Below are 15,163 nucleotides of genomic sequence, written 5' to 3'. Positions count from 1 at the left end.
CTCATCGGTGGGAAAGTTGGGAGGTATTCTGTTCATTGCTGCTCTGCATGGCAATGAAGGAGTTTGGAGGGATGGGGAAGAGAGAAAGTGGCAGCCAAGCACTTTTCAAGAGCTAGGCCTGCTCCCAGTGTGTGGCAATGCCACCATCTTGACTTATGTCCTCATCTTGGTGTTGCCACCCCCCTCTCCCTATGCTGCCCCCAAATGTTTGGAGGTATGCAGAGCTACCCAATAGTACCCATGGTCTGGTGAAGAGACACACATTTTATGATAAGCCCCACCCTTTAGGGGGCTGAGGAATTGTGACACACACACAAAGTTGTGATAACTGTGAAGTATGTAACCCCTCTGAATGCTGCAGGCAACATTGAAATTGAAACAAAGCAGATGCTTGTCAGGAAGTGTGTATACCGATTAGTTTGCTTACATTATTTTTAAGGCTATTATTTTAAAAACACATTCAATATGTTTTAAGAGCATGCGTATACAGTATATGAGGCCTATAAGAGAAAGCAGTGAGTGTGAAAAATGTCTTATCTGGAATCTTTCAACATCTTTCATGACTTCTTCATACATGACATATTTTACTATACAACTACAGAGAAACGACTTGTCTAGAACCCAGAGACTCAAAGGGGAAGATTCAATTCTCCACCATGAGCTTCAGGACATCCTGTGATGTCAAAATAATCAGAGGAGTCCACCCGCACTAGGTTAGGTTTATACCAGACAACACTAGGCCTATGATCAATTTTATTCACAATATCCACATTCAGAAGCATCCTGTTCTCTTGTTGGCTCTAGACATGGAAATGGCCATGAAATATGATTGAAGGCTATTTATGTTCCGCATGTCATGTTTAATGGGTTTCTCAGGAAAATTCTTATCAGCAGTAGCTGCCCTGTATTATAATCCACCTGTAAATATTTCATCAAAGGGTATTCTATTCTTTCCTTTACCAATATCTTATGGCACAAAGACACAGTTGCAATATCTCAACCTTCATATTTGCGGTAATCATAAAACCCCTTGTCATAAAAATCTGCACGATCCCCAGTAACTATGGCATCAATTCAAACAAAACACAAAATCTCCCTCCATACAGAGGACATTCTTCTTTCAATTGTGTATCCCCCTCTGAAATATCTGGAAGGAGTTTGATTCCTATGAGTTACTTTTACACACAAAAAAATAAGTAAGTAAATAAATAAAATAAAAAACAACCCTGAATACAATTTGATTTCTGCGTCCAATATGCCATAAAATCTACTCTAAAACAAAACTATTCTTTTAAATAACAAACACTTAAACTGAAGAATATTGGGATATACATAGCAAAACACCATCACCAGCCTTATCAAGCCAATTATCTGGTCTTATTGGCCAACATAAAAACAGACATCCTCTCTTGTGTAGGGGGATGTCCAGATGGAAAAAATTAACTGTATTAAAATTAAAGTGCTACCCAGGCTCCTCTACTTATTTCAAATGCTACTCATTCAGGGCCCATCAAATATCAAGTTTCATTCTTTCAACATTACACTGCTCATTGTATTTGGAAAGGAAAGCGTCCTCAGATGAAACTGTCTTTATGGCATGCCTTTGCCTTCATTTGTATCCATGTGCCTGCACTATGTTTCCTCGAAAAGGCTTTATCTCCACTACTTATGTAGTACTGCTAAATTCAACTTTGTTGGTGACAGACGATCACACCCTGCACTGACCTGGTCGAGATCTTGGACTAGGTATGGTCTGAGTTATGGGAAAATACTAAAAGTATCTAGTTCACGTAAAAATTACACAAAATAGTCTCTATATTCTCAGACACATTCTGGAGGGAAAGCACTTCACTTTGCTCCCTTTACATCTGGTGGGGCTGTCCAAAACTCACACACTTCTGTCAGAGCATAAATGACCTCATCCCAACCAGTGGTCCAGGAGAACGTTCCTTTTATTCCAAGGTTCTTCCCCCTTCCAGTCCTGTTAGACTGCAGACATAAAAACAAAACTATTCAGACACTAAATTGCTGTGGCTGACTAGAAGGCTCCCTCTCTACAAGTGGTCCTCAATAGACTACAAAGGACCTATTGCATGGTGAATATGATATTTTTTTACTAACTCCTTAAAGTCGTTCTGTAAAATTTGGGAACCATGGGCAATGAATTATAGCTGTGATTACCATTCACAGCCTAGCAAGCTCAAGCTTACTTTTATTTTCCACCCTCCACATTCTCCCCTCTACTCCCTTTTATTTTCTGTTTTTACTCTTTTCTCTCAATCTTTATGCTTACTACCCAACCTTTACTCTTAATTGGTATCATTTCTACTATGTGCAAGATTTGTTTATTGTAAGTTAATGTACCACTCCTTGCTTGTATTGCTTTTGGCTTTTAATACAATATTGTATGGGTTTGTATGTTTCACACAAAACCTTTAATAACTTAGTGAGATAGTTGTCCATAACAGTTACAAACCATTAACATTACAGGCTATATTGTTTTCTTTTTTTTGTAGTGATCATGTGCGGAGAGGATAGTTTATACTGGTTTAGAACACAATGAGAAGATCGGCAGACAGTATGACTTCACACTGCAACACTTCCTTCTAGTGTTCTATGAATAATTAACCTCTTGGGACAGCTTATTTTCCTGATAACGCTTCCGTATTCAAGCACGTTTAATCAAGACTAACACTAACAATGAGAACATGTAAGGCATTTTCACCATTTATTCCACAGAGTAACAATATTGTTATATTGTTAACAAAATAGTTGTGCCTAAAATGAGACAGACTGATCTTTTTGGGGGGTGGTGGGAGAAGGGGATTAATAATAATGATTAAAATGACAATATGTGTTTTTCACAGTTTGCAATGATCAGCCAGAACATTAAATCCACCTGCCTAATAATGTGTAGGTCCCCCTCATTCCGCCAAAACGTCTCTGACCAGTCGAGGCATGGACTCCACAAGACCTCTGAAGGTTTCCTGTGATATCTGGCACCAAGACATTAACAGCAGATCCTTTAAGTCCTGTAACTTGCGATGTGGGGCCTAAATGGTTTGGACTTGTTTTTCCAGCACATACCACAGATGCTCGATCGGATTGAGATCTGGAGAATTTGGAGGCCAAGTCAACACCTTGAATTCTTTGTTATGTTCCTCAAACAATTCCTGAACAATTTTTGCAGTGTGTCAGGGCGCATTACCCTTCTGAAAGAGGGAACTGCCATCAGGGAATACCAATTACATGAAGGGGTGTACTTGGTCAGCAACAATGTTTAGGTAGGTGGTACGTGTCAAAGAAACATTCACATGAACACCAAGATCTAAGGTTTCGCAGCAGAACATTGCCCAGAAGATCACACCGCCTCTGTCGGCTTGCCTTCTTCCCATTGCACCAGGATGCACTCTCTTCAGCAGGTAAACAATGCACATGCACCTGGCCGTCCACATGATGTAAAAGAAAACATATTTCATTAGACCAGGTCACCTTTTTTCATTGCTCCATGGTCTAGTTCTGGCACTCACATGCCCATTGTAGGCAATTTTGGCGGTGGATAGAGGTCAACATGGGCACTCCGATCAGTATGCAGCTAAACAGCCTCATGTAGCAAGCTGCGCTGCACTGTGTCCTGACACCTTTCTATCATAGACAGAATTGGAGAAGCTGGAGATGCCACAGAGATGGGAGAACACTAGATCCAGGGAGTGACCATGATGGTGGGTGGTGAAAGATGTCCATTGGGAGAGACCATTGGAAGAAGTGAGAGTGAGGAATTTAGAGGCAGCAGTAGTAATAGGAGAGGCGGTAGGGATGTTAAAATACCCAATGATAACAGTGGGAAGATCAGAAGAGAGGAAATGGGAAAGCCAGACAGCAAAGTTATCAAGAAATTGAGAGGAAGGGCCAGGGGGAAGATAGATGACCGTAACACAAAGGTGGAGAGGGGAGAAGAGTCGGATGGAGTGAACTTCAAAGGAGGAGAAGGAGAGGGAGGGTTCAGGGGGAATAATGCTGAAGGTGTAGCCAGGAGACAGTAGCACACCTACACCACCTACTTGGCGGTCCCCAGGTCGGGTAGTGTGGGAGAAGGAGAGACCCCCATGGGAGAGTGCAGCAGGGAAAGCAGTATCAGAGGGGGAGATCTACATTTCTGTATGGGCGAGGAGACCAAAGGAATGGGAGAGGAAAAGTTTGTGAATGGGAGTGAGATTGTTGCGCACAGATCTTGCATTCTAGAGTGCACAGGACAGAGGAAGGTGAGTAAGAGGAATGATGGGAATAGGATTGGCGGGATTGGATGTTCGGGAGGGGACAGGGCGATATGAGGTGGAGGGGGGAGTAACAGGGGATAGAGGGGATAGGCTTGGGTCTGTAGTATGGAGTAGTGATGTGGGGAGCCATGAGGGGGAGTGGGTGGAAGTGTTGAAATGAGAGTAATAAGGTACAGGAGATGTAATAATTGAGACCTTGCAGCAGGGGCAAACGCAGGAGTTTTAAGGGGGGGTTTCCAGATAGTTGAATTCTGAACAAAGCAAAAATACAACTTAAAAAATAAAGCACCACAATAAGATAATAGCATTGATAACACACATTAAAACTAACACTGATACTGCACATCAAAATAGCATTGATAACACACTTTAAAACTAGCAATGATATTCCACATTAAGGGGCATATTCAATTGTTAGCGAGTTCGCTGAAATACTTGCGCTCCAAAAATATTACCTTTAATACGGTAATATTGCGCGTAAATACCGTTAATACGGTAATTTACTCCCTGGATTTCAGCTCGCAGCTCAGGGAGATGCGAGCTGAAATTCAGCGAGATATTACCGTATTAACGGTAATATTTTTGGAGCGCGAGTATTTCAGCGAACTCGCTAACAATTGAATATGCCTCTAAAACGAACACTGATACCGCACATCAAAATAGCATAACACACATTAAAAATAACATTGCTAATGTACATGAAAAAAACTAACAAAAAAAATGAATAAAAAACATTTATAACATGACACAGGTTTGGACTAATTTATAATATAAATGCATAGTGACGCGTGTTAGTGTGTGTGTGTGTGTGTGTGTGTGTGTGTGTAAAAAATAAAACCAAGCTGCAGTGCCACCTGCTGGGTGGAGTTATACACTGACCTACTAAATTCTTAGTGTGTGTGGAAAAAAAAAATTCAGAAAGGGCTGAAATTTGCTATACTAAGATGTTTTTAATTTGTTAATTTAATTTGTTAATTGTTAAAAGTGTTTATAAAGATTTTAAAAAAATATATATATATATTTCTTGAAGGAGAAGTGACAGTTGGGAGTGGTTGGTGGTTGCCAGGGGTGACAGTGGGGAGTGGTTGGTGGTTGCCGGGGGTGACAGAGCGAGAGGAGTGTGATACTCAGGACCGCTGAGAGAGATCCCTGTGTCTGGACTCAGAAATCCCCCCTGCGTGCGCCCCTGTGCAGAGTCATGAAATAGGAGAGAAAAAACTGCGTGGAAAAGACAAATGAGAGTATGGCAGAAGGAAAGGACTGTGACAGGTTACAAGTGAGGTGAGGAAAAGGTGAGTAAAGTTAAAGACTGTAGAAGTAGTAGGAGAGTGAATAAAATATGTAAAAGTATCAACAAGGGAATGGGAAATAGTTAGGACAGTAGAGATAAGGGATGGGTGAGTAAAAAACAGTTAGATAAGACAGTGACATAGGCAGGGGCGGATTGGGAAGTTAAAGTGGCCCTGGAAAATATTCAGAGAGTGGCCTCTTGTTGTCAGTGTGGCCAAATTGTCCATATGCAACAATTTAAATGCCACTACCCTGCTGGTGTTGGTGCCATTACACCACTGAAGTGAGCTTGGCCACCATGCAAGGGGCATGGCCATTACTTTAGATAATGCTAGGTCACCCTCCAACCCATTCTCCCTCAAATATCCTGCACAATACAGAGAGCCTTCCTGTGACATGCGCACAATACAGAGAGCCTTCCTGTGACATGCGCACAATACAGAGAGCCTTCCTGTGACATGCGCACAGTACAGAGAGCCTTCCTGTGACATGCGCACAATACAGAGAGCCTTCCTGTGACATGCGCACAGTACAGAGAGCCTTCCTGTGACATGCGCACAGTACAGAGAGCCTTCCTGTGACATGCGCACAGTACAGAGAGCCTTCCTGTGACATGCGCACAGTACAGAGAGCCTTCTAGTGTAATTATGGTATATGCTGGGAGGGATACATCATTGAGAGTTCATACTGGGGGTGATCTGGCATAATGGGAGTATATTATAGTCTCATTATTTCAAGGCTTGGCTACTTCCGCTCTTTGGTAGCTGATCTGAAACTTTAACAATTTTTATCATTTCAGTTTTACCTCCAGCTAGTCTAATTCACTTTACAGACTGCCTAAGGAAAGAACAACTAACCTTCCCAATACACTTGTGTAATCATGGAAAACAAACTGTGGACTGCGCAGATTATAGCCATGGTTACAGATGTGGCCAAGGAGACAGTAATTCACAGCTTAGTAGCCAAATCACACCAAATCCATTTCTTAATTTTTAATATTCAATTTAAATAGTTAGCCCAATATGTTGCAGTGTCCAGCATAGTAGTTTTCATTATGCAAAAAAATCAGCAATATTTTTGGGGGATTGGTTATTCTCTAAGATGAAAAGGAAGGTGGTGTGAGCTAGAACGGGCATGAAATTTCCTTACAAGAAGCTAAGTAAAAACAAACCAAGATTTATACATTCCTGTAGGTGCCAAATGTTATAGACTGCAACTGAGCTCACATGTAGTATGGAGATGCTTTGCTTTTCATGCTACAGTACAGGTCTGTGAGACGTGACAGATTGTGTGGACAGCACTAGGAGTATATACCAGTGCTTACAATTTAATTTTAATTCTACTTACATTCTGCTGAAGTATTCAGAGTTTTACAAAGATGTATAGCATTCCGTTTTCTAGTCAGTCACTATTCCTCTATTAGTAGCGTATGGGGAGCGAAGCTGACGCACACGAGGGGCGGGAGCTGACACATATGGGGAAGAGAGACAGAGAAGAAGCTATGGATTGATCCGTGTGGTAAATTCAATGAGGTGGCTGGTCCTGAGGGAGGGGCCAGCCACCAGGAAGCACATTGATGTTGGGGCCGGCCTCCGATAGCTCAGGACTGAAGCTAGCAAGCCCCAGACAAGTCAGAAGGGGTCCCTACCGGGCGTCTGAAAAGACGTGAAATACCACAAAAAATAGGAACACAAAGTTAAGGTGGCCTCATGACGTCATAAGGACTGCCAGCCTACCGGGAAAACCCCCGGTGAAGTCTATTGCCCCTGGACATAGGGCAGGAGTGGAGAGGGATTATATAACATTAGCCACAGTGGAAGGTGCATTGAGGTTGCTGTGCATGAACAGTGGAAATGGTGAGCTGGGGAGCCAGTTAAAGATTCTAGGTAAGTGGAGCAGCAAGTTTGTTTTGAAGGTGGAAATGCAAGCAGCAACATAAGTGAAACCAACAAGTCATAATAAAACTGCAGCTGCAAGAATTAAGGTTGAGAAACAGATCAGCAGGCTGTGTGCAGGCAGTGCACAATGCAGGTGGTGGAGGATATCGGAGCTCACAGAGGATTACTGAATGTTGTTTTCATGTAACAGTGTTTCCAGGTAGAATATCCCCCTCCTGTTCATCTCTTGTGTAACTCTTACTATGCTATCTAAATTTGTTGATACACTTGTAACAAATCCACACGTAGAAGAAAACCTCGCTCGCTAACACAGCTAGTTTAAATAAGGTGACAGAGCCATGTGATCACTTTCATGAATTAACCACCACTAATTACACATACTACAAAGAAAATAATTAAATTCTTAAACAAATAAATAGTGAAAGGGTAAGCATACCATTTATCTAATAGAGAAAATTACACTTCTGATTGCTTAAAGATAGCTGGTGCAGGGGTAATATCAAATATTTACACGTAGCAGGCATGTTAAATTACAAATGTAGTTAACTACTAAATAGAGAATACAGTGCTGTCATAGTGCTTAATGAAATAGTAATGCTAGCTTGACCCGTTAGCTGCCATCAGTTGTTTTACTTGATTGCTAACTACAGAAGACCTGTGTATCACTCTGCATTTTAAAAGGACAGGCCAATCCCTGGTGTCAAGTATCAGTGCCTGCACCCTCCCTCCACCTAATTAGTGATTAACATACTATGCTCTTTTTATGAGAGATGATAAAGACTTTGAAACAAAACAGCTTTAAGCAAAAAATGAAGACAACATTCAGTAATCATCTGTGAGCTCTGATATCCTCCACCACCTGCATTGTGCACTGCCTGCACACAGCCTGCTGATCTGTTTCTCAACCTTAATTCTTGCAGCTGCAGTTTTATTATGACTTGTTGGTTTCACTTATGTTGCTGCTTGCATTTGCACCTTCAAAACAAACTTGTTGCTCCACTTACCTAGAATCTATAACTGGCTCCCCAGCTCCCCCTTTCACACTGTTCATGCACAACAACCTCAATGCACCTTCCACTGTGGCTAATGCTATATAATCCCTCTCCACTCCTGCCCTATATCACTGTCTTATCTAACTGTTTTTTACTCACCCATCACCCAATGGGAAATGAAAAGCAGAAGTTAAAATGAGGGATGATTGTTAACATTGATCAAACAGGAAAGAAAGGAAATCCGGCTACACAATTTGTATATAAAAGCAGGCAGTTAATTTAAAAGTGGTTAAAATGACTAGGGTTGTTAACACAGGTGAATGCATAGGTGTATATGAATTTATACTGATTTTCAGATCATTGCTCAATAGCAATTGGGTTTAATTAAGTGAGAATAAGAGAGTGCAGGCATAATACAGATTCCCTAAACATAATGGGAAAATGTCATAAACATACTGCAAAAGCATTGGCTAAAATTGCTATGGGACACACAGGCCTGACTTGCATGCAATGAAAAACATACATCACAATAACCCCCTAAAGAGCTATGACTTACTGGGTTGTGGGGGCATGATTATGCCAATCAGGAATGTAGTTAAGCAGTTCATGTGCATGGCATATTTTGTTTATCAAATTTATCTTGTTAAATATCCCTACACTGGCTCCCTGTGTCCTCCAGAATCAAATTCAAATTACTCATCCTTACTTACAAAGCCCTCAACAACACTACCCCTGCATATATCTCAAATCTCATATCAAAATACTCTCCCTCCTGCCCTCTTAGATCTACTTCTGACCTGCGCCTTGTCTTGTCTCTGGTAACCACCTCTCACTCCTGCCTAAAAGACTTCTCCCGTGCTGCTCCCCACTTATGAATCTCCCAACCAAGGTCAATCAGACTTTCCCACAGCCTTTAAATCTTTAGACACTCTTTGAAAACTCACCTCTTTTTTAGAGGTGACCTTATCCCCGATAACACTAATGCACCCTCACAACTGTCCCAATCTCCACCCTGAGCCACATTTGCTCCTTTTGTTTCAGCTGTGCCCTCTTCCACTTATAATATAAGCTCTCTAATGAGCAGTGTCCTTCATACCCTTTGTTTTCATGTCTGCGTTTATTTTGTCTACATTGTATGTCACTGTTTTTAAGTATGTCCTTGTTTTATGTATGTACTGTTCTCCCTACTGTACGACACTGCGGAGCACTGTGGCGCCTTACAAATCTACAATAATAATAATAATATTGAGAGGTATTGAAAAGAATCACCTTCTAGACTACTACAGCATTTATTTTATGCCTCTTACCATTTATTCCTCACTGTATCTAGCCCTCAATATGCATATAACTCTTATATTAAGGGGGGAATTCAATTGGCCGCGTTACTGTCAAAAATAAAGCGGCATGCGCACTATTACTGATATTATGGTAATAGTGTGCATAATTACTGTTATTACAGTAATAGCAACGCCGAATTTTTGCTGTAATCTGTGCTAAAATTACCGTATTAACGGTAATAGACTTAGCGCTTTATTGTGTCGAGGGAAACTGAATTCCCCCCAGAATACTGCCAAGGTTTTCCTATTGCAGTTAATACAGTAATTTTAACACAGACTTCTGCTCGCGGCTCAGGGAACCGCGAGCAAAAAGCCGGCGTTGAAATTACCGTATTAACGGTAATTATGCGCACTGTTACCATAATATCAGTAATAGTGCACGTGCAGCATTACCTTTTACAGTAACCCGCCTAATTGAGTTTCCCTCTTAGGGGGGTATTCAATTGACGGCGTGATCGCCGAAAATCAAGCGCTCGAAAAATATTACCGTTAATACGGTAATTACTCAGTGAATTTCAGCTCCGGCTGCGAGCTAAAAATCCAGTGAGTAAATTACCGTATTAATGGTTTTTACGCGCAGATTACCGTATTAACTGTAATATTTTTTGAGTGCTCGATTTTCGGCGATCACGCCGTCAATTGAAAGGGGTATTCAATTGTTAGCGTTGACGGGGAAAAACGAGCGATCAAAAAATCTTAGCGTTAATACGGTAATTACTTGCGGAATTTCAGTTCGCTGCTCCCTGAGCGGAGAGCTGAAATTCCGCGTGTAAACTACCGTATTAATGCTTTTCGCGCGCAATTATACCGTATAGACGGTAATATTTTTTGAGCGCTCGTTTTTTAGTGTTAACGCTAACAATTGAAAACCCCCCATAGAGTCACTATTAATAATACAAATGCACAGAGTAAACTATGGCCATGACTCATTAATTTTTTTGAGTAAAATCTCCTATTGTTGTGCTCTCTGGAGACACCCAGAATATAGTTTGTAAGTGATCTGTGATTTATTAGACAGATGCCAATGTTCATAAAAAGCAGTAGAAAGTCATTCTATCTACAGAATGGAAGAATATTGTCAAAACCTAAAGCCAAAAATATATTCAATCCTAGAAAATTACATAACAAATAGAGGTATGGGATCTATTATACAGAAGCTTGTTATCCAGAAATCTCCAAAAACAGAAGTTAAAAATAATTAATTGCTGCTGCTCACTGGTAATGTCAATGCTGCGGAATTATTGGAGCTATATAAATAGCTGATGATGATAATTATGGAGTTTAATATACACAAAACAATATGATTGATTATATTAAATAACTATACTAAGGGCGCAACAGGGGAGGAGTACCCAAAAACTGGTTTAACTGAAAAGCAAATTTTCATTTTCACAATGAATGTTGTTCCCCTTTAAATTGTATGATGCCTAATCAATTTTTCAGTGTAAGCTTTTACAGCAAAGTCTGTGTTACTGCTGACTGCGCTTACCTTCCACTGACTTCCCAATGCTGTGGAGATATGTTATTGCTGGGTATTTTGTGTTGAAGTCCATTAAAATGTTTTCCAATTGTTGAGTGTTATGATAGGAGAAATCTAGGCTTTGCATGGAGAGAGAGAGCACTCCCAGGCACATAAAGGACAGGACCACCTGTGTGATAGAGAATTAAGGATCTTTTAGGGCATTTATATTTTCCGGAAAGTTTTTTGGTTTCGTACATTTTTGTAAATATTAACGCTTATATTACAAAATTGGTGCTTTTGATCAGGTTTAAGAAAAGTTAAAGGTTATCAAATTTTAATGTACAGCATCAACTGATTGCACTAATTAGTACTTATGTTAAATGTGACAGGACCATGACTTGTGTCTGACAGTGTCTGGGCCAAATAGGAACACACACATGATGGCTGAGTTCCTTGTGAATGGGCTTCACATGTGGGGCAGCAGGATCTGCCAGTGTATGGACACATTTTCATTACAAGTCAGCTGTTTTGCAAACCTGATTGTTCTGTCTAATAGTGCCAATAAGATTACATTGTGTCTAATAGTACAAACAACAGGGGAGACTCAATGGAGACTGATCTGAGTCAACATTGTTCTCCTAGTTTTTTTTTTAAAAAAAAATTAAAACAGTAAAAAAAAATAAAAAAATTGTAGTGCCCTGTAATGGAATCATACCTTGATGAAAGCAGCAGTGTTGTCCTATTTGGACATACACATTGGTGGTGAAATTTGTCATTTTTTAGTTTACCATGTCACTGGATCCCATTTAATGCACTTGGCTTGATTACTGCACATTACAAGCATTTAGCTGACTATTAAAATAAACTACTGTTCAAAGTCTACCAAATCTCTATTTTGATCACTTTTTGTTTTGGTCCCAAAACAAAAAGTAATGTGTGGGCAATTTTATTGAAAAGAGCCAAACTGACAAAAACATTCCCTAAATAGGCAGCTTAAAATACACATATCTGTCACTGCTATAATTGGATATAAGTATTTTTCAGGCTAGCTTTCTGGGTGCTACACTGATTGATTGAAAGTAACTGTGGTAAGAATCAGTTGCCTTATTTCTTATTTTCCCCATCCAATGCACATAAAATTAGAGAAAATGCCAATATAATACTATATAATATGTTGAAATGCAATAAAACAAGTGCAATGTACATATGCCAGTCTACATTTTTAACATCAATTGCCATAAGTCATTGTGCAATAAAAAATAAATAAAAAGTTATGGGAAAGAAATCTGGATTTTTTTTATCATATAAATTAAAATGTGGCATAAACGTATACAATAAAACAAGTAATTATAGATAAAAAAAAACGCTAAAACACAGTTTGTCACGCCATGTAACATAATTAAATCTCAAAGCAACATGTCACTAACTTTTACGTAGATAAAAAGCACATTCATAACACTTCCTAAAAAGTTAGAAGTGACAAATGGTTATACACAATGCCGGCCCAGCTTTCATTACCCAGTGCATTATCCTTAGTAGTTAGAGTAGTAGAACTTCTCTAGAAACTTTCCGCGATCCCAAACAGACAACAAGGTTGCTGGTTCCAGGTGCTGATCTTCTCCCTGATGCCACCGGTGCTCTGATCCAACCCCCTCTGTAACAGGAAAAACTCCAAGTTGTCTCTTCATAGAGAGCACATTGTAGGTCTCCTGGGCACACACCAAACTTTGCGCCGCCTAGCGGCGGTTTTACAACTCACATATTCTATATAATTTTATATATATATATATATATATATATATATATATATATATATATATATATATATATATATATATATGAATATATATATAACACAAACTTTGCTCAAACGAAATGGTTTGACTGGGTTGGGTCAGTGTTGTACTGCCTGTAATGTGAATTGGGGGTGGTGGGCCACACGTACAGGAAGCAGACAGACTGTAAAGATCTAGCTGTCAGCTTAATATGTATGTTTCAACATGCCCAGAAGGAAAGAGACGTCCATGCATGTAGACCTATAATCATGTACATGACATGTTACTCGTTTTCGTTGCCGTCATAGCTACTTGCCCGAATTTGTTAACCGTGCAGTACATGCAAGAAGTATTTCCACCTAATATTCAAAGTTCCCAAGTTCAGTAAAGCATCTGTAATGCAGACTCCTCTCCAGTGTGCCAATAGGACGTGTCGTTTCCGCTAACATGTTGCAATAACTGGTGGGAAATATTTCAAATATTTAATGTTAAAGTTCATTGAATTCCACTATCCAGCCCACTTGATCCAGTAGGTGTGTAGTGAGTGTGAAGAAGGGAAGCTGTTATTTTTTTCACTCTGTGTAAACGAGTCAGATGCACGTAGTAAGGCCAATAAAGAGTAAACACCTTTGCTACAACTGTTACTAACAGACTCTGAGAAGGTAGTGCTACCTGAACAAATAATATGTGTAATATAATACGGGCAAAAATATTTATTTTTCATCACATATTAATGGGAATGTTCATGGAATGTGTTTTCTAACTTTTTAACATGACAGTGTGTCCCCTAAACAAGCAAGATGAAGTGTCCAGTTTAATGTTTCATTCTCTGTTTATTGATTTGCAACGACTATTTGTACAATTCAACTGAATATCTACAAAGATAAATACTCATGAATGAAGACTTTTAAATGGTATTTATACACTCGACTATTGCTATTTCTGCACCTTTCTTAATTACTATGGAGCATATTGATTATCTAACATTTTTTTGCCATGATCATTTTCATTCCTTATTGCAGTGATAAGATTGTGAGCATTTATTAAAAGTGTTCAGTCGGTACAGCAGTCATGAAAAACGGCTGTCCTGGCGAACACACATTTTAGCTATGTCCTATCTCTTTGGTTCATATTGATTATCAACCACATTTTAAACACATTTAATTTCAATTTTAATTACACTTAATTTCAAAGTGGCCACCTTTGCGATAGTGATCGAAGGCAGGAGCAGTAAACTGCAGTGAGCGATCTGAAGATCCCTCTACCACAATCCTCTCCCCATGGGATTCAATGGCTCATGCCATCTTCAGATGTTTTCGGGGAATTTTAGTGAAAATTTTGATCAATAAATAGATCCCTTACGTATCAGTGTTTAAGCACTGCGTTTATAGGCCAGTGTTTTAATAGCTTGTTTCACATTTTCATAACTTGGACCGAATTATTTAATGTTAAAAGGTTCCTTGGTGCTTGTTAATTATATGGACACCACTCTAGTCAGCACTGCCTAAACATTTTAATCAGATCATATTAATGTACAGGTATTTATATACAATTGTTCACCTCTAGCTTACTTTAGCTTGTTCTACAGATAACAAGCAACATACACTGTTAGTCAATCACATTGTTCCTTTTGGTTACTATGACAACAGCCATGGCCTGATCACTAGAGGGAGCTTTAGTAAACTGGAGCATGGAAGAAATTCTGCATTCTGTGTGGGTGCAGCAGCTGCACTCTTTGCTGTCACATAGTTATGCCCCTGTGTAGTTCTACACAGTGGAGGCAGCTTTTTTTGTGGACAGAGCTGTTGTTCATAAGGATGCATCGTCTCAATTCAATAGAAACTGGCTCTTACTCAATTAACAGTCTGAATATTAGTTTAGCTCACAGAATGGCTGCCTTAGCAATGGGTACATTTTAAATAGGTAAAATGTTATTGTCAAAAAGGACACAAAGACAAACATTTTCCACTGCTCCAGGAAAAAGGGACTGACTGACTTGTTTGCAGATTTAAATAGCCTTCTTGTGGTGGGAGGTCCCATTCCCTCCCAGTATCTTGAAAGAGGTGGAGTACATGCCAAAGCCCTCTCTCCAGGGGTCCAAGCAACCATCTTTTATACCTCTACTGAGTGTC

The 15,163-nt window shown here is 39.7% G+C and overlaps 1 protein-coding gene across 1 annotated transcript in view; it reads right to left on the bottom strand.

Annotated features, from left to right (window-relative positions):
- The window catches only part of CPM (carboxypeptidase M), a 71,566-nt gene extending 58,554 nt beyond the window's left edge, over positions 1 to 13,012 (bottom strand). The window contains exons 1-2 of the mRNA XM_075209511.1: positions 12,775 to 13,012; positions 11,284 to 11,443 (exon numbers count right to left, since the gene is read on the bottom strand). Of these exons, the coding sequence (XP_075065612.1) occupies positions 11,284 to 11,443; positions 12,775 to 12,783 (169 nt within the window). The 5' untranslated portion in view covers positions 12,784 to 13,012. The remainder of the gene's footprint in view (positions 1 to 11,283; positions 11,444 to 12,774) is intronic.
- Positions 13,013 to 15,163: the final 2,151 nt, after the last annotated feature.

Source organism: Mixophyes fleayi, chromosome 4, assembly GCF_038048845.1.
Source record: "Mixophyes fleayi isolate aMixFle1 chromosome 4, aMixFle1.hap1, whole genome shotgun sequence".
NCBI lineage: Eukaryota > Metazoa > Chordata > Amphibia > Anura > Limnodynastidae > Mixophyes > Mixophyes fleayi.
The sequence above is the reverse complement of the archived record's forward strand: the minus strand, read 5'-3'. Positions and strand labels throughout refer to the sequence as shown.